Source organism: Crassostrea angulata, chromosome 5, assembly GCF_025612915.1.
Source record: "Crassostrea angulata isolate pt1a10 chromosome 5, ASM2561291v2, whole genome shotgun sequence".
Classification (NCBI taxonomy): domain Eukaryota; kingdom Metazoa; phylum Mollusca; class Bivalvia; order Ostreida; family Ostreidae; genus Magallana; species Magallana angulata.
Genome location: NC_069115.1, coordinates 31,312,777 through 31,333,278, shown reverse-complemented (window position 1 = coordinate 31,333,278; position 20,502 = coordinate 31,312,777). Strand labels below are relative to the sequence as shown.

At 31.8% G+C, this 20,502-nt stretch overlaps 2 protein-coding genes across 2 annotated transcripts; one reads left to right on the top strand and one right to left on the bottom strand.

The window, feature by feature from the left end:
* The first annotated feature begins 6,130 nt into the window (after positions 1-6,130).
* Positions 6,131-8,300, top strand: LOC128185318 (uncharacterized). The gene is made up of 3 exons (XM_052854945.1): positions 6,131-6,203; positions 7,332-7,503; positions 7,616-8,300. Exons 1-3 carry the CDS (start codon positions 6,131-6,133, stop codon positions 8,298-8,300), a joined length of 930 nt encoding a protein of 309 aa, XP_052710905.1.
* An 8,678-nt stretch (positions 8,301-16,978) lies between these two features.
* LOC128185317 (uncharacterized) lies at positions 16,979-20,163 on the bottom strand. Its single transcript, XM_052854944.1, has 5 exons — positions 20,113-20,163; positions 17,558-17,789; positions 17,291-17,407; positions 17,085-17,175; positions 16,979-16,994 (listed from the first exon to the last, which is right to left on the bottom strand). Exons 1-5 carry the CDS (start codon positions 20,161-20,163, stop codon positions 16,979-16,981), a joined length of 507 nt encoding a protein of 168 aa, XP_052710904.1.
* Between the last annotated feature and the right edge of the window lie 339 nt (positions 20,164-20,502).

The following is a 20,502-nucleotide window of genomic DNA, read 5'->3' as shown; positions in this document are numbered from 1 at the left end:
ATACACATGAAAGTTACTCATTAAACATATTAATAACCATTTTAACAACATGATCAAAGTACAATTCTAGCAAATCGAGTGAGTAAAAATTGATAAGTTTATAAAGAAATTAACTAAATCACATATTTTGAATAAATCGGCCCCTGCTAGATGTTTATCTAATTCTTTTCAAAAAAGGAATCTTATAAACAAAAATGCATTTGATCTGAATCAGCTATAAGCTGTGTGATAGCGTTGTATAAATCTATGACATAAACAAGATGTACTAGGAAGCTTTTCATCAAAGTAAACTTCATAGAAAACAATATACTGCTATATTAATTTAATATGTAAATGCTCAATGACAATAGAGAAAAAAAAAACATATATCATACCAAGCCAGGTATTACAAAGCCTTCGCCTCGGAAAAATGTGTATGCTATGAAAAAGCTATTTCTTTAATAAATTTGAAGTGTGTATTAACAATTCCTCTTACAGTCAATCCGTAATGGATAAATAAAGAGATAGTGTTGAATAATTTAGAGAAAACATTCCCTCCGAGGGCCGAAGGCCCGAGGAGGGGATGTTTTCTCTAAACTATTCAACACTATCGAGTTATTTATCTTACTTAAAAAAAATCCCCCCATTGAACCCCAAAGAAGCATTGACCCATTCATATATCCAACTGTGCTGTAATACAAAAGTTTATGATTCAAATAGTACCATACACAATAGCCTAACCAAACACACCCTTTATTCATGGACGAGTGAACAGGTGCGCATGTTAAAGTAAACCATTCCGCTGTACTGAGCAGACTTAAATTTAGATAATGATTTTTTTTAACGCAAAGTACATTCAATGTATATAGAGGTCTACACTACCGGGAAAGACGCGGATACCATTTGAATGATATTTTAGACTTGCAAGGAGAAAGGACAAATCAGAAATTTGACGAAAATCAACAGACGATTATTCGTTAAAAATTTTAATAGGAGTCTTATGAAGTCGTAGTGCGACAATATTCCTTAAATTGTTCAAACTAAGGAAAAGGAGTGATATGGTTCAAGGTTCAAAAAGGAAGTCTACAAGTGTTTATGGAAGTGATTTATATGTGATCCCAAATCTATCAAAATTAAGAAAAGGAGATATTTCTGCTGACATTTCATTCGTGGCTTATCGGATTTACATTTATGGATGACAGAATTCTGTGTATGTTGGATTTATATTGGAAATACACGTTTCAACATTTTGTCATTTTTATTTGTTTTATGCACTGTTGGATATTTTGAATATCCAACCGATGGGCGGTTGGATATTAAAAATATCCAGCTGCCCATCAGTTGGATATTTATATATCCAACGACTGTTGGTTGAATAGTAAAAATAAACGTTGACTAAATACAATGGGTGACGTCATAGAAGTTTTTTAAATCCAAATCACCTGGTTGTAAAAAAATAGATAAAAAATATTCCTTTTAAAAAACGGGGTACAAAACAATTTTGTGGAATAAAAATATTTCAACTGCGTATGTTTGTTTTCAATAGTTTGAATAGTGTGCCCTCTAATGTAAACAGTCCTTGACCGATTTAGATAAAGATAGGGTTTTAAATCTGGTAAAAATGTTGTGACACAATACCCAAAGCAGTCACCTGTGAAATAAACATTGCTCTTTGGTCCCACGAACTTCTTATTTCATTAACTACACTACTAGTAATATTTAAAAAAAGGAACAAAAACAATCAATATAGGTAAAAAAGGGATATATCCAACATAGGATAGATACATGTATATTACCTAAAGTAAAGCCATGAAAACCAAAATTGAATGTTATACTTCTTATTATTGTTTTCATAAAGATACTCCGTTTTATAAAGTCCATGATGTCACTGCACTGCACGATCTACTGCATTGCATGATGTGCACATGTGCAATGATATTATTGTGCTACATAGAATAACATTATACAATAATCGAGAAAAATTATAATATAGTAGATGTGCCAAGATTTCAGTCTGTTTCGTTCTCTTTTTCCATTGGATGTCATTTTTTTTTTCAAAACGCGTTTTTACAAATAGCAAAGGTATTTTAACAAAATAATATTAATCCTGTTTTTATGCTAGTATGATTATTGCCTTAAAGAATGATTTGCAACGTAAAGACGTGTGAGTTACACTGTACAAATTTTAGTCAGATACATCAAATTTTTATAAAAAGATGTTTGCTAAAAAAAGTAACCTTTCACTAGAATTTTGAAGCGTGTACATGTATAAAGTTATTGATCCTTTTTTATTCAGATTAAATCAGCTCATGGTTGTAGAAACCAAATTAAGTTTTACTCTTAATTATGTTGAATATTGATCGTTTAATTATTTGTACATTGCAATTTACTTTCACCAGGGAAATGCTAGGTAATGAGAACCATAAGTATGCTATTAAGATTTGGTGAACTGTGTGTTGAAGACCCGTGCAGTGCACCACAAGTAAGCACCACAAACTTGTTTTGTTTTTTTTAAATCAAACAGTCTCAGTGGCGTCGGCAGTAAATTGAAAGTGGGGGGCTAGAGTGATCATCAGAAATCTTGACAAGCAAAAAAAAAAAGAAAAGAAAAAGTGGGGGCTGGCACCAACCTAATGCTATGTGCCAAATGGTAAGGTCTAACTTTGCAAAAAAGGTTGGAGGGTGGGGGCTAGCCCCTCTAGCCCCTCTAGCCCCCCCCCCCCCCCCCCGGATCCGACGCGTAATAGTCTAACATATTCTTAACATTATAAAATGCATTTTTATGCACGAATAAAATTAATCTACCTTTATCTTAAAATTTTTAAAACGTGTTACACCAGTTCTGTTCTTCGCGTTTTTCCTTGAAGGGTTTATATTATACATCTTAACGCGTAAAATAAAACTTTTAAACTTTTAAACTAACCTTTTAAATTTTAAACAGCTTTAAAGCCCACTGTTGTGCACAAAGTTACCTGCAAAGTAAACTGTGTCAAGAGTATTTCTTACATGTATTATTTTTTTTCTAATGTGGGGAATTCCTGAGCAGGATTTCAGTCTGTTTTGTTCTCGTTCTCCATCAGATGTCTTTTTTTTTTTAAAAAATGCGTTTCTACAAATAGCAAAGGTATTTAAAAAAATAATTACCCCCATTTTAAGGGCTAATATGATTATTGCTCTAAAAAATAAATGTTGACGTTAAAGTAGGTGGGTTATACTGTACAAATTTTAGTCAGATATAATTGCTAAAGGAAGAAGACTTTCTCTAGAATATTGAAGTGTGTATAAAGTTATTGATCCTTCTTCATCCAGAGTGAATCCGCTCATGGCAATCGCTTGTAGAAACCAAATTGGGGTTTACTCTTAATTATGTTGAATATTGATCGTTCAATTTAAACACGCAATGCGTACACACTAAATATTCAATGTACTTTCACCAGGGAAATGCTAGGTAATGATAAACATGAGTATGCTATTAAGAGCTGATAAAATGTTTGTTGAAGAGCTGTGCAGTGCACCATAAGTAAGCACCACAAATGTGTTGATTCAAATTAAACAGCATTACATGTATAACATATTTTTAACATTATAAAATGCATTTTTATGCACAAAAAGAATTAAATTACTTTCACTTCTAAATGAAGAATTACAGTAATGTTCTTCGCATTTCTAATTGAAATATTAATATTACATATCTTAATATGTAAAATAAAACTTCTTAACTTAGTATTCATACGTACCTTTCTCGATATTTTTTTCTCAAATGCGTAAAACCTAATGAACAGTTTAGAATGAAGGTTTCATGTATGCGAACATTCCTTTGGCTTTTAATTAAATAAACAACGGCATTAAAGTCCAACGTTAACGTTGTGCCCCCTGGTACCTGGAAATTAAACTATTTCGTGTCAAGGGTTATTCATCCTATATACACATGTATTTTATGTCTTTAATTTGGGAGACTATTAGCATTGTCCTTTCATTTTTGATCAAATCAGCTGAGTAAAAGGGTGATCTATCATTTTTATCCACGTTAGTGTCTGTTCTTCATATACGTTATAGCCATTTTATCAATATTAATCAAAGATGATGCAAAATGCACACCCTGGTACCTGGAAATTAAACTATTTCGTGTCAAGGGTTATTCATCCTATATACACATGAATTTTATGTCTTTAATTTGGGAGACTATTAGCATGCTTCTTTCATTTGTGATCAAATCAGCTGAGTAAAAGGGTGATCAATCATTTTTATCCACGTTAGTGTCTGTTCTTCATATACGTTATAGCCATTTTATCAATATTAATGCACATTCTTCTTACTCTTTTTTTTTAAAAAAAAAGGCTAATTGTTTGCACATTTTATAGTAGATTTCTACATTTTTATAGATTAAAGGAAATGTACACTTTACTCTTAATTCAATCGCAGTGAAGGTCAATTTAAGAAGATATATTTGAAGTTGTAAACTTTTCTAAAATGTGTAAAATGTTGGTTTTTGTTTCAAGTTATGTATATGGAAATCGTTTAAAAATCAATTTCAAAATGCCAACTATATAAAACGCATAGACAATTTAAATAAATATTGCCTAAATCACTAATTATTTAAACGTTCCTATTATTTTTGTATATTTCAAGTGTGTATTATCAATTCTCCTGCAATCATGGTAAATCGACCCAGGTCATTTGGGTTTAAAATCCACAAAAATATTTGGTTTTGTTGCATACCTTTGTTCAAATGTAAATATTACACAGTGAGTCATCCAATGTAAACAGTCCTTGACCTTGTAAAATAAATATAGGGCATTAACTCTGTAAAAACTTATGTTACGCAATAGGTTTAGCAGTTATCTGTAAAATAGATATTGCTTATGCTATATGTGAACTGTAATTTTGTTTAATTTTCAAATATGTTTTGTTACGTAGTTATGTAGGCATCTGAAATTCAATAATCATAACATCAATATTTAAGTTTGAACACTACAAATGTATTGAGAATTGGCAAAAATACGCATGTATGATAAACTAAACTGTTATATTTTTAGAGTGAGCGGTGCACTTCAAATCTGGATACAACTTAATCATTAGAATTCGATTCCCGGCGTGCACCGATTTTTTGCGTTTAGACCCTTATAACACAACAATTTATTAAACATGCTCACTTTATTAAGTGATAAACAATAAAACAAATAAAACAGCTAGTTGTCTTTATAAAAATTTTCAAATGTTATGTGATTTCTTAAGTGTATTTGGTCGGATTATTTTCTATAGCTTCACACCTGTTAATTGGTATGTGTATCGGTAAAGAAAATTTCGATCCATTGCTTCCGATCGAGAAGTAAACGTTGCACAGGCTTTCTATTGCATGAACTACAGGATTGAAAAAGAAGAAAATAAAAAAAAAACTTTAATCAATATAAGCTATTTGAAAGATTTGTTAAAGCATCCGCATTATCATGTGCAAATAATGCTGCCTCCATTCGCTTGTGCATCGTACGCGTGCACCATTCTTACAGAGTGCATAATGTAAACAGTCCTTGACCGAGTAGAGTGAATAACGCCGCACTACTTTGTCCAAAAAAATTCTGAGAAGGGATTCGTGTTATATAAACAGTCCTTGACCGAGTAGAATAAAGATAGGGTTTTTTAATTCTTTAAATACATTTGTGTCATAATACGTTGTGCAGTTACCTGTAAATTAGTATTACTTGTGCTATCGTACGGAAGCTCATTGAGACCAGTTCAATAAAATAATATTGATAATGCGTTAAATCGCAATAATTATGGCGTTTCAATACAATCTTTTGCGTTTATTCGCAATGTATTTTGCGTTTTAAGGCAAAAAATGGCGATAAAACGCAAAAGGTAATGCGATTAAAGGCAATAAGTTTGAGATTAAATGCAATGATTTTTGCGATTAAACCAATGATTTTTGCATTAAATCGCAACTTGTTCCTTTGCTTATACATTTAGTATATATACCAAGTCCTCGACTTGATGACAACACTTGACACATCACATAGACACTTATAAATACCTGGTTTCACATGAATGAACTTATAATGAAATAGTAAGTTGTCATAACTTGAAAGCATTGTTATTTAGCAAATTAGTGTTATTAGGGAAAGAAGTACATGTATCACTTGGTTTATGGGTACTTATGGAAAAGTCTTCAAAAGCTACTGGATATGATAACGTTTTCTTTAAAAACAAAAAGGAAGTTGTAGGTTTGAGTAAGAATATTGCGGTATTGAATTTTGTTGAACCTGTTCAAAATTGTTCAAAATTCTTTTTAGATCAACGAAATTTTCAGAACTGAATACAGTGCCCTTTAGATTTATACATACTTGAAATTTGGTACATCCATGTGAAAAGTGGCATTTAGGTTGGATACTTTGACTAATATTGGCAGTCTTCTCTATAGTTTGGAAAAATGCATTTCATGGAGCAATTGCTCTCAAAGTAGCCATTGGAGCACTCTTGAGCGAAATACTTTACTGTGAGATAATAGCTAACTTAGTCCATCATTTCATTCACTCTTTTACGTGAAAACACCATATGTGCTGCCAGAATGATGATATAAAATGAACTAAAGTAGTTGCATCTATCTTATTTGAAAGCTACCAGTAAATGTTCATTACGTAAATTATTAATGATGATTTAAATGACGGTATTCAAAAACCTTAAGGCTTACTTTTGCACTTCCCAGTTGTTCTATTCAATGAAAACCACAATAGCATTCATCTTTTCCATTAATCTTAAGCGAATTATTATTCTGGAGATATCTTCAGATACATTCAAAGTATAAATGAAAAAGTGTTTCAGAGCACTGACCCTGAACATGTACGATTTTCAATATACTGAAATAAATTCAACGTTAACAACGTTGCAAACTGAAGCATCATCGACCCAAGTAGAATACCTTTGCAAATTAAACAATAATATTTCTTTCAAAATGTGTAATAATTGAAAACTCATGATACCAAATCTCTTCCTGTATTAAAATTCAAAATATGATTTCTAAATGATATAAAATGTCTTAATGTTTTTACTGAAGTTAAACCCGAATGTTTAAAAATAAGACACCGGATTTTATGCGTATGATCATCGTGTAGGGCACGTTTGTTTGGAGTACAAAGCAATTAGCCAAAAAAAATCGAAAATCAAACGGATCCAGAAAGGCCATCATTATTTATAATTTACGTAATTAACATTATACTGGTACCTTTAAAAAAATAGATGCATGTATAACTACCTTAGTTCATATTTTATCACAATTCTATAATCACACATGATGTTCTCACGTAAAAGCGTGAATAAAAAAAAAAAAATGTGAGCTATCATCTCATATTTTGCTTTAGAGTGCTCCAATGGCTACTTTGGCAGCGATTGCTCCACGGAATGCATGTTTACAAAATATGGAGAAGACTGCCAATATTACTGCCAATGTATCAAACCTAAAAGCCACTTTTCACATGGATGTCTCAAGAAAACGGCAACCTTTAATCGCTACCAAATTTCAAGTAGTTATAGGTCTGGAATAGTGATTCTTAAGGGCACTGTATTAATGGTTCAGTTTTGAAAATAACGCAGATCTAAATAAAAAATTAACAATTTTTAACTGGTTCAGCAAAATTCAATACAGCAATATTCTTCCAAATCTACAACAACTAACAACTGTTTTGTTTTTAAAGAAAACGTTCTCATATCCAGTGGATACAGAAGACTCTTCCTTATGTACCCATAAACGGAGTAATACTACAGTGAATTATTTCCCTAATAACACTAATGTGCTATATAACAAATTTTTTTTTGTAGGATTTTTGGGGGTTTTCGTGTTGTATTTCATTGTATTTGTTGTTGCTTTTATTTATCTCATACTTTTCCGAAAGAACCCAAATTCGATTGAAATAAAAGAGAGTGAGTGGAAGGCTCCATATCAATCGCTGCATCTTGAAACAGTAGGGATTCAAAGTACACCATATCCTGTATCACGCGAACAATCAAATGCAGATTCTACGTACTTGTCGCCAGGTTTTAATCAAAACGTAAATGGCAATACCAGTGACTTGCAGGGACATGATATAATACCTGGACCCAACGTAGTTTCAGAAGAACAAGCTTTAGGCAGACAAAGATTCATTCATGACTTTCCGTATGCAAAAAATGAATTCAACGTTACTCTGGCTAATCGAGCAGATCATGTCTACATCGAAATAACAGACAGTAGCGAAGAAAATTTAAATTTTGCGGTTCATTATGGCTGTGAATCTAATGTCATTAGCAATAACAAAAAAGAGCTTCTTTGGACGAATCGGTTGTATACATGAACCAGTAAACCGAATATTATTATTATTATTATTATTATCAACCAGTATTTACATTATCTTTCTTTTTTTATAAAAGCAAAAACTTACATTTCTTGTAAAACTTTTTAACCTAACGGCTCAAACGTTCATGTTTTGACATAAAAAAAAATATCACCGTGCACGGTTATCGGTTGGAAGCTTTAAGGTTACATAATTATAAACATAAAATACGTATTTATAAATATTTTATACACGTAGCAAATTTTGAAATTTTCTCCGAGAATCAAATATTCTGAAAAATCTTCGGACTTCACATGATTTTATCACATGGCCAGCCAATTCAAATTCAAAGGACCTTTTTATATTGCTGTTTATGTTTTTTTCTTGAATACCAAATTGAGGTTGAATACGACTTTGTACATTGTTTTTTCTCACCTTGCCGCTATCCCTAGAGCCTCTCCTTAAGCCCTCAATTATTGATAGTTTGCCTTATTTGGCGGTGTACTATTTATCTGATTTGACGTCGGATTTATATTTATCAATTTTTACCACTTATTCCAAACCAGTTGAAAATTATTATCAATGTACTCGTAAATGTATTACACCAACATATATTGGAAGATTAACATTAAAATACTACGCATCGGTTCGGCGTTCGGTGAAAGTATATTGAGGGGCGATATGGAAAGCTGGAGTGGCGTGTGTCCATAGCTTAAAGTAACGTTTAGAATCTTCACTTTTATGTTTTTTTTAATTGCTGGGCAGTATGAGTGTACTTCATGTATATGTAATGGATAAATATAGAGATGGTGTTGAATAGTTTAGAGAAAACATTCTCACCGATGGCCGAAAGCCCGAAAAGGGGATGTTTTCTCTAAACTATTCTACACTATCGAGTTATTTATCTTACTTAAAAAATTCCCCCACTGGACCTCGAAGAAGCAAGGATCCATTCATATATCCAACTGTGCTGTAATACAAAAGCACCTAGCTTATTTATAATTCCAACAGTACTATACACAATAGTCTTACCAAACACACCTTTTAATCATGGACGAGTAAACATGTGCTCATGTTGAAGAAAACCATTCAACTGTACTGAGCAGACATTGATTTAGATGATGAATTTTTTAACGCAAAGTATAGAAGTCCACAGTTCCGGGAAGGGCACGGATACCGTTTAAATGACATTTTAGACTTCCAAGGAGAAGGAAAAATCTGAATATTTTGACGTAAATTAACAGACGATGATTTGTTCAAGATGTCTACATGAAAGATTTGTAAATTAAAACTACTTGCTACGGATCAACTCGGAGCCTTTGCAGGAAAACGAGACCCACTAAAAAATATTCAAAGGAGAATAAATCAAAACCGGAAGTAGCGATTTCACAATATTTTATGCTATATTAAGCTATTGTCATTTCCAATAAACCCTAAACATTTGAATACAATCTAATGCCAAACAAACGAGATATAACAGTTTAAAGAAACGTGAAGAAGAAAAAGAAGAAGAACTAAACACGATCCCGTTGCGAGCAACGAGGAGGTCTTCCGTCCGATTTTTATAAGAAATATGACATCATCGACTTTGATTTTCAACAACAAAACATAATATGGATAAATGATAGAAAAGATTTTACTTGGTATCCTCTGGCCCCTAAAAAACCCTAATTAGGTAACACAAGAGAAAATCATTATATTGACAGGATGTAAAAACATATTATACTGTGGTTTCATCAATATTCGTTGAATACCAATTTTCGTGGATTTCGTTCTAAAGTTGATCCACGAAATTAAATGTTCATTGAAGTTCAATTTCAACTAACGTTTTGTATTGATAGGATCATTGGCCACGAATTTACGTATCCTTGAAACTGTGGTTTTCAGAAAATCCACGAAAATTGGTACCCACGAAAATTAATGAAACCACAGTACCTAATTCAGCTTTAATAGCCGTTGATAAAATAGCACTCAGTAAACGGCTATAGATAAAAGACCTCAAAGTCCTTATATCCCCTTATTTAATGGCACAGTCCCTTTTTTGAAAACAAATCAGAAGTCATTTAATTCTGAATACATTTTGTCAATAAGTGTTTAGAAATTCATCACCGTTTTTTAGATAAAAAGGAAAGAACGTTTTAGGGGCCGATCCCTTATCTCCTTATAGGGGCCTTTTAACGAAATTTTGAAGGTTGCATATTGTTGAAAACATTATTTTGAACAACTTTCCTTCAATATATCATTTCATATTTCCTTTTTTCCTTTTTGAGATATGGGTAATCAGAATTTTGGACTTTTGGCCCCTAAAAACCACCTAATTACATAACACATGATAAACTCATTACATTTCTTCAATACATAAATTTAAGATTAACATATTTGCTTCTATAACGTATCACAAAATATCCCTCAGTAAAGGGCTATAGATATATGACTTTAGAGCCCTTTGAACCCCTAATTTTAGGGACCATCCATTTTTCCTGATAACAAATAAAAGGCCATTTAATTCTGAACACATTTTGTTCAACAAGTGTTTAGAAATTCGATATGAGAAAGAAGAAAAATATTTTCTATCTTTTATCCATATTATGTTTTGTTGTCGAAAATCAAAGTCGATGATGTCATATTTCTTATAAAAATCGGACGGAAGACCTCCTCGTTGCTTGCAACGAGATCGTGTCTAGTTCTTCTTCTTTTTCTTCTACACGTTTCTTTAAACTGTTATATCTCGCTTGTTTGGCATTAGATTGTATTCAAATTTTCAGGGTTTATTGGACATGGCAATAGCTTAATGTATCACAAAATATAGTGAAATCGCTACTTCTGGTTTTGAGTTATTCCCCTTTGAATATTTTTAGTTGGTCTCGTGTACCTGCAATGGCTCCGAGTTGATCCGTAGCAAGTTCTTTAAATTTACAAATCTTTAATATAGACATCTTGAACGTTGTCCTCCTAGTTTTACATGTTTGATTAACCCACGTATACTTCTTAAAAAACTACATGTACATCGAAATTTATGTTTCAAAAAATGTTAAATTTTGCTTTTATCTTTGCTCAATAATATTTTAGTTTAAAAACTTTTTCTAGACATATATAGAACAAAAGTTGTGCAGAATATTAAGAGCTTTCATTTGATACCATAAAAAAGGGGCTAGTCCCTAAAATGAGGCGTCTAGATTCCTTAAAAGTCTTTGCTTTATAACTCTAAAACGGTAAATTTTTCGATATGGGCGTCGCTGCAAAAAATGTTGTTTGTGACTATATTTATCTCATAAAACTGTTTTTGTGTTCGGGTATTGCAATGTGAGTGTAAAAAGTAATATGTGTTGATCAGTAGTCACGGCAATTTGGCCAAGTTAACGAAACTCTCCCTTGCCCGCGGCCGAGAGAATCGGTCACCATGGTCGCGGCTGGGCTACCTGGTGGTCAGCGGTTATCCAATACACGAAAGTTGAGTCTCTCATATATCGTATGATCATAGTGTTATTTTGACCCTCAAATATATTTTTCTATTTTTGCTCATTTCAAAATATCTTTTATATTTTTAATCATATTGACCAGATAAGATATATTATTTGCACATCGTGTCAACAGGGAGTTACATATAGAAAAAGCCTTTAGCCATTTGTCCGTATTTTTCGCTAAAAGTTGTTAAATCAATTAGTGCCATTTTAAGTAATCAAAACTAAGATATTTAGATTCATCTGTCAAAGGAATCCTGTTTTCTTAATTACGTATTAGTTATTGTAATGCAAAGCCCTCGTGTCATTCCATTTCTTTGATGTCGAGAATGAGTTAATTTTCTCTCACGGCTTTTTAGAACAATTAATAGCAATAATAACTCAACACCGCGACAGGGGACGCTATAGGGGTTTGTCCGATCACTTTTGCGAGGGACATCAACCAATAAACATATAATTTTACATTGTATCCTGTCCTGTATTTCAGGTTTAAAGAATTTAGTTATCACCATGACCCCAATCACACGGTTATAAGTTGGTGCAGACATCCTAATAGTCCCGGATGAAAGAGAACAGACCTCTTAACTACAACCTGAGTCAGCGCAGCCCAAGCTTCGTTGACACGTCAAAGGAATCAGAGACAGGACAAGAATCGACAAACACAGAGTCTACTGTCGCTGAGTCCCAGCATCAACAGACTGCTACGTCTAACAATACTGCTGGAATTCTTCAAGAAACGGGGGCATACCACTCTAAACATCAAAACATCATCAACGAACCTTCAGAGGAGTCTCAGAATCCTCATCAGAGTGTCGAACAATCTAATAACAGCATAGTCGTTGACATTTCTGAAGAAAATGTTACTCTTCTTCAACCAAACATTATGGTAAATTGTCCAACCTAACAAATTTAATGGCAGTGAGTCGCCATGCATCTGGCTTTCAAAATTAACTGCATGGCAGAAATTCAACAACTTAACATACAAAACAGCGCCGGACTATATTCCCTGCCTGCTGGAGGGAAATGCAGGAACATGGTTCCAGACTCTAAACCCCACATAATATCAGACGCTGCAGGCATTTAAGGACCTCCTGAGTTAAAGGTATAAACCAGCACCATACAAATGTACGACGGAAGACCTAATGAATTTGCGATGGAACGATTGAATCAAGTACAGTCAGTTCAAGCATACCTTTTACGACACACACCATAGCATAGCATAGTATAGCATAGCATTGAAAATCTCATAGCATAGCACACAACATGATTTTAACTCGGATTTAAATGTTTTTATTTTGGAAGAATAAATGCTCAAATTGCAGGTAGGTGGTTAACTTTGGCTTTTTTATCATTTTACTTCCAAGTGTGTGAAACTCTTCTGCCTACGGATGCGTTTTTGTTCAAGTCCCATAGCATACCATATCATTAAGCTAGTCATTTCAGTTTCTCATAGCAAAGCATACAAATATCATAGCATTGTATTGAAATCCTACAGCATTTTATTAAAATCGCATACCATAGAATAGCATTAGATTGTAAAAGATATACATGAAATGACTGTACTAGCGAATAATACGGAATCTACAATAAATAAATACGTGATTGTGTCGAAGCTTGATTATGCAATTACATGTAGCACGTTAAATCCGTATTCATGTACAAAGAAAAAGGATAAAATCAGCTACAAATATCGTATATTTTATCGTAAATTAACTATGATAAATATATACAAAATGTATGTTTCTCTAAAAACGATAATTATGTTCCTTACATCTTCAGTTTGAACAATATTTTATTTCAAAATGATATAGGCATGTCCCATTTTTGTCCTTTTCTTTTTCTTACATCTTCTTCAAATTATCAATTAAATAATGTAATCTGGTATCCTTTTATAGGGTTTAAAATGGAATCGCAAGAAATTGTTTTAATTTCTACATCACAACCTTACTGTCATAAACTTCGGTAAAAAAAAAATCAATTGTGACTTCATACACACATACTTTTTTTTTTTATAATTTATTTCTTTTTCAAGGAACAGACATATAGAACAGACATTCAGTCACACACACACATACACACCCACACTTATGAAAAACACCTAAATGTATTATTTAGTGGTAACATGCCTACATGAAAAGAAAAAAGAAAGAAAAGATAGTTTATGTGACAAAAGAGAAATAGAAAAAATAGTCATAATGAAAATAAATGAGATGTCAGCAACAAAAATACCTTTCCAACTATCCCATTATTTTTCAAAATATTGTATTTCACAAGTTTGTATTGCAGCATATCTTTCAATAATGTATTTTAGTTTTAAATGACAAAGGAAACCAATTAAGCATGGAATCTTATTTGACATAAGACAACAAAATATATATTGTTTCATATAAAGATTTATAAAATTAATGACTTTGTTATGAAACGACAATAGAAGTTGGCCAAGTTTAATATTAGACATATTACATCTGACTCTTTCAGATGTCTTTTTGTAAATGTATAAACTAAGTTCACTCCACAAGGTATGTATTTTCTCACAAGAAATAAAAACATGTATAATAGTTTCAACATTACTTTTACAGAACCCACATCTGTCAGTAGTTTTGACATTAATTTTTTTAAGGTAGAAGCCAACTGGAAGATTTTTGTGTAAAATTCTAAATTGAAGCCATTGTACAGAAGAATCTTTGGTAGTTTTAAAACAAATCTTTCAAATGTCACATAAAGTAAGATCTTCAACATTATAATCCGTTAGATCTGTTTTCCATTTGGTTACAGCAATTGAAACAACTACATTTTCATTCAAAACATTATAAATAATTTTTGTACACTTTTCATGGGGTATAACTTTTTGTCATACACACATACTTAACGTGACACCCTGAAAACATTTACTGGATCTTGATTTAAATACAGCTCGAGGCATTTTAATGCTAAAGAAAATGATGACAAAAACAAAACAAGAGGCCCATGGGCCACATCATTCCCTGAGTAACAATAGAAATAATAAAATCCGTTTTATGGGGTCATATACAACATATCTGAACAATGTAGTATAATCGATCTTGCATAAAATAAATCCCTCCATATTCTTATGTTTATCATTGAGCCCCTCGGTAACTATATGATTTTATAGTCATATCACATATTGAGCATTGCAATTCTCGAGAAGATCTAAAATTATTTATATATGAATTATAAACCTACATCAATATTTGAACCACATGTGAAGCCAAAGACTTATCAAGGGGCCATAGTCTAAACAATTATAAAGAATCAACAATATATCAACATGCCTGCATATAAGTAAAACCATACATAATAACATTTCAGTTTTTGTGAATAATATTAATGTTTTCGTATGTAAAATTGAAACACCACCCCCCCACTCCCTCCCGAACCGTACTTTCCTACCTGAGGATGCTTCTATACAAGTTACAGCTATTCTGGCTGATCTGTTTCAGTGAGTAAGATTTTTAAAGATTTACTCTTTATATTCCTATGTAAAAATTCAACCCAGATTGTGGCCCCACCGTACATGGGGATCATTATCTTAACAAACTTGACTTTACCCTTTCTGGGGATGCCTCCACACAAGTTACAGCTTTCTGGCTGATCGGTTTCAGAAAAAAAGATTTTTCAAACATTTACTCTATTTATTTCTATGTAAAAACTCGATATCCAATAGTGGCACACCCTAGCCCAGAAGATCATGATTTGAATAAACTTGAATCTTCACTATTTGAGGATGTTTCCATACAAATTGTTTCCATAAAAATTACAGCTTCTTGGCAAAATGTTTTTTGAAAAAGATTTTTGAAAATACCAACACATTTTCAATGATTTTTGATAATCTCCCCTTAAAAGAGGGCATAGCCCTTTATTGTAATAAATTTGAATTCCCTCTAAGAATGCTTTGTGCCAAGTCTCGTAAAACTCGGCCCAGTGTTTCTGGAGAAAAATTCGAAAATATAAAACGCTTCCGAAAGTTTAAGAACAGACAGACAGACTGACAAACAGGCAGACGCACACCGGACAAAAAATGATCAGAAAAACTCACTTGAACTTTTAGCTCAGATGAGCTAAAACAGGACAAACAAAATTCATCAATATTACAGGTAAGAATTTTTTGAATGTACATTAAAATCAATTCAGTTTTGGAAATACCTTTTGTAATGAGCTAGGTGTACATCAGCATTACGAGTTGATATGGAAAAAATTACGAAATATAATGTTTCCCATAGAATAAATTTAGATATTTTAGGTTTATCTTAAACATAATATTTTACGGGCGGCAGGTCCATTTGTTTAGCTGTAAATAAAAACAACACAAATCAAACACAAGCGTAATGACAATAACGAGAATAACTAACAACGGCAATTGGATATAATGACACAATTGTTATGTTTAATAAATATATTTTTCTTTGTTTTAACAAACATCACATTTACATGATGATTTTTTTAATATCCAATTCATTGAAAAGCTTAAGAACGTTCTATGCTTTATTTTCTAGAATGTTTTTGTTCTCATTCAAAATATATAAATGTTAGCTTATACATCGTTACCTGATTGCCCCCCCCCCCCCCCTTTTTTTTTATCTTAATGTGTTTTAACATGGGCGACGTGGTCAATCAAATTATATATAAAACACAAAGTACATGTTTGCGTTAGATTAGAAGGGATAAATTCTCAGATCCTATAATCTTTGGCGATTTGTTCAAAGGCTTTTTTCAACATTATAAAGCATTTGGTTTGTTTATTCTGTATAGGTCATTCAGATTTTGAAATTTTCTGATATGATAAAGTTGCGTTTAACTATGAAATTAACAGTTATTTTTAAAAATATATACACTGAATAATATCGCTAAAAATGTATACAAATTATTATAACTTTCATTCACGTAAATGTGAGAGTTGTAAATGAGAACATCGGTAGTCCTGAAATGTTCAAAATTTTGTATAATGCACGTTGTTTGGTTGAAAACACAAAAACCGTATGTGCTTAGCAAAATTGATAATCAACACTCACCGTTCCGAAAATATTTCACTAAACAGCAAACAATTGCAAGAAGAAGAACAACTGACAAAGACAATCCTGCAACTACGTATTCTAGTAGATGTGTATTTTGCATGGTAGTTTCATCACTGAAATCCAATTAAAAACAAAAGTTTTAAGAATATGACATTCTAGACATAAATACTTCAATATTCGACATTTTTTTTTTTAGATGTTAGAATTAACCCTTGATTATTCTTTCAAAATCAGGTTTTCATAAACATGTAAGTTTGCACGATAATTTAGCAAATATCAATATACGCCACAATATGTTTTTATTGTCGTACCCGCCAATTGTTTCGTTTGATAGTACATGTTTTACAGTTGTTAATGTTGTAGTTATTTCATTTGCTTCTACCAGCTTATAACAATCTTCATCTGGAAGAATACATATACAATTATATTAATTTTCAGCAAGAACATTTAGATTTTTTAATGTATTAAAGAATGTTATACTATAGGTACATTTAAAAGAATAAAACAAAAACTTTACATTTGAAAGCTTCTGATGACCAATAAAAGTGATCACATTTAGGGAATACGTCACTGCAAGGAGATAACTGTTGATCCTGAATAACTCCACCGACCTCATTGAACTCTGCGCAATGACCTATAAATATTTTGCTTTCATTGAGTCTCTATACACACAAACAGAGAGAGTATACACACAAACACAGAGAGAAAGAAAGAAAGGAAGAAAGAAAGAAAGAGGAACAAAGAAAGAAAGAAAGTTTCAAAAAACTGGAAATTGTAATATTACCTAGTATAATTCTCTTTGGTGCGCACACCTCTAAGGTTGTATTGCCATATCCGTTAATAACACAATGATACACAAAATTATCAAGAATTGTGCAATTCTGCTTAAGTGCCTTTTCCCAGCATTTTTTTTTACTCGCAGCTTTGTCCCATTGTTCTTTAGAAGTTGGACATGACGACACTGTTTTAACAGTTTGAACGGCCTCTTTGCAGTATCTGTTATCATTCATATAACCCTGTTGTAAATTGCAAATTTACATTTTGAGTGTTTAGCACATTACTGTACTGGTACTGTACCAGTTATCGGCTAAGACCAGTTATCAGCTAAACTGAGAGTTCGGGTTTATAGCACGCGACAATCGAAGATTTTTCAATTCAGTGGCCTTTTTCGAATAAAGAAAAGTAAGTTTGCTTGAAAACTTTCTTGAATATGTGTTCTACATGAGCTTAAACGATCATTGTTTACCGCTGATTTTACTTCTTTGCACTTTCAGCAGTGGGGGTAGTGACGTAATAAGTTAAAAATAGAATATTACCTCTTTGTGATATGTTATTGTATCCCTGCTTTGATTTGACATATAATATCAATCCATATAACATGTATAAACAAAAGGAATTCACAATTTTCCGAGAGATTCGTAGTGCAGTTGAACGCCTGATTGCACAATTATGTATTGAAAAGCCTACGATTTGGTGAGTTACCGTATGATAATAAACGAATAATTTTATGAGTTTTGTTTATAATGTATCACAACCTCGACTACTTTAGTTTGACCTCACAAGGGACGTAATTCAAATTATATTATGCAGAGTACTGGGATTTTACTATGTTATTATCACGAAGCCGATAACCGGTACAGTAGATCGTATAAACTCGGCAAATTTGGGGCCTGCTAAAAAGCACAAAACAAGATGTTTGCGGTTCTAAAAAACTGATATAAACTAACATATGGATAAATAAGGAGTTCATTATTTAAAGTATGGCAAGTTTTATCCAAAAATATCAAGAAATAAAAAAATACGAAAAGAAAACATTAAATTTTAGCCGATAACTGGTACAGTGCCAGTAGACTTAGATTTCATAATGGCTTTAAAAAAAATTACTACATTGCTAAAACAAAAATGCATTGCGAATATTTTCTATTATTGTATCTCTTTTCCATTGTTGAGGTAAAGAAAGAATCTTTTGAACACTTCTTTGCAAAAAAGAAATTTAATTTTCTATTATATGTGTAAATTTACTTCTATGAAAATTGCAAGGCAAAAAAAAAATTTATTGAACATACTTAGTAATATCGTTTACAGTATAATTTTGGATATCTTCACAGTGAGATTTTGTGACTTCAAATATATAGTGTTAACACTGGGATTTTAATCACTATTGTATTAAGAATATATTGTATGTATAAGGAGCTCTCGAGACAATGAATCCCTTTAATGATCATGAAAATATACGGTTAATGATTAAAATACCAAAACATAGCTATGAAAATGATTTATAAGACTATCGTAAAAATATCAAATCAAAAACCCTTTGTTCAATACATTACTTAAATACAACATCGAAATCATTTTTTTACTTTTTTTCACTAAAATGAATAGAAAAGTCTGTGGAATTTTCCTTTTTCAGTTTATCAATAAACAAGTTTGATTACAAAAGAGTTGAAGGAAATGTATGAATAGATTTTAAATTACAAGACAGTATTACAGTGCTAAAGATCTGAAAATAATAATATCTTATTGGAACATTTCATTACAATGTGTGGTCTCTTTTTATTAAAGCCAATTGAAAAATTAAACCCACTCTTGTCTATCCCTTACAAAAAGTTACTTATTTAATAGTTTTAACAAATATATGAAAATAGGTTTTTGTTATTACACAGAACATATCATTTCATTTGAATATTTTATTCTAATTCCTCATTGTGGTACTTGTAATTTTCTCAAACGCGGTCTTGTAAACAAGAAACCATTTTTTTTCTCAATATGCATTTGCAATATGCATAATTAAATGTAATAAATAAAAAGAAGAAGGTAGGTGTATTCCTCAGGTGTTTCAGTGATCGAGTTATGTCAAACGTTTTAAATGATCTTGCAAGTTTAATTGCTGCAGGTAAATTTAAAAACTCTAATGTGGCATAAATATTCCTACAAGCTTTTAGAAGAATGGCATGGTAAAAATAGGAAAGTATTTTTAATTTACTTGAACATTTAACATATGTTCGTTTAGCAGTAACACATTTATTCATAATAATAACTATTACAATAACATGCCTTACTCTACTTACATAGAGGTCATTAAATACAAGAGTACATGTATGTAGAACAAAATCGATGATATCACAAAAAAATGATACTGTTATTTGAAACAATTTTGATCTAATTGGAAAACTACATGTATCTAGCAAATAGAATACAAAGAATACAGATCCATAGAGTATGTCCTAACGAGTTTGTAAAAAGATTTTACATAGTTTTGACCTAATAAAACATACTTGAAAAGAATTGAGATGTTTTGTAAAAAAAGGTAAAAAAAAAAAAAAAGATAATCGTAAATACTTGAATTAGCAGCTGATGCACGATAAGGAAAATACGGATCCAAGAATCCATCTTTAATACCCTATAATTAAAAGAAAAACATAGCATTAGGCCTATTTATAGCAGAATGTCTTAAAAAGTTATGAATTGATTTTCTATTTATTGTATACTGGTACTGTACCAGTTATCGGCTAAGACCAGTTATCGGCTAAACTGAGGGTTCGGGTCTATAGCACGCGAATATCCGAGATTTTTTAATTCAGTCATCTGTTTCTAATAAAGAAAAGTAAGTCTGCTTGAAAACTTTCTTGAATATGTTTTAAAAATGAGCTTTATCGATCATTTTTTACCGCTGATTTACATATTTGCACTTTCAGCTATGGGGAAAGTGACGTAATAAGTTAAAAATAG

Coding starts and splice junctions, on each gene's coding strand:
- LOC128185318 (XM_052854945.1), top strand. CDS start 6,131: ATGGAAAAGTCTTCAAAAGCTACTGGATATGATAACGTTTTCTTTAAA. Junction 6,204..7,331: donor AAAGGAAGTTGTAGGTTTGA/GTAAGAATATTG, acceptor ATTTTGCTTTAG/AGTGCTCCAATGGCTACTTT. Junction 7,504..7,615: donor CAAATTTCAAGTAGTTATAG/GTCTGGAATAGT, acceptor AATTCAATACAG/CAATATTCTTCCAAATCTAC.
- LOC128185317 (XM_052854944.1), bottom strand. CDS start 20,163: ATGGATTCTTGGATCCGTATTTTCCTTATCGTGCATCAGCTGCTAATT. Junction 17,790..20,112: donor TGCATCAGCTGCTAATTCAA/GTATTTACGATT, acceptor AATTTACAACAG/GGTTATATGAATGATAACAG. Junction 17,408..17,557: donor ACCAAAGAGAATTATACTAG/GTAATATTACAA, acceptor AAATATTTATAG/GTCATTGCGCAGAGTTCAAT.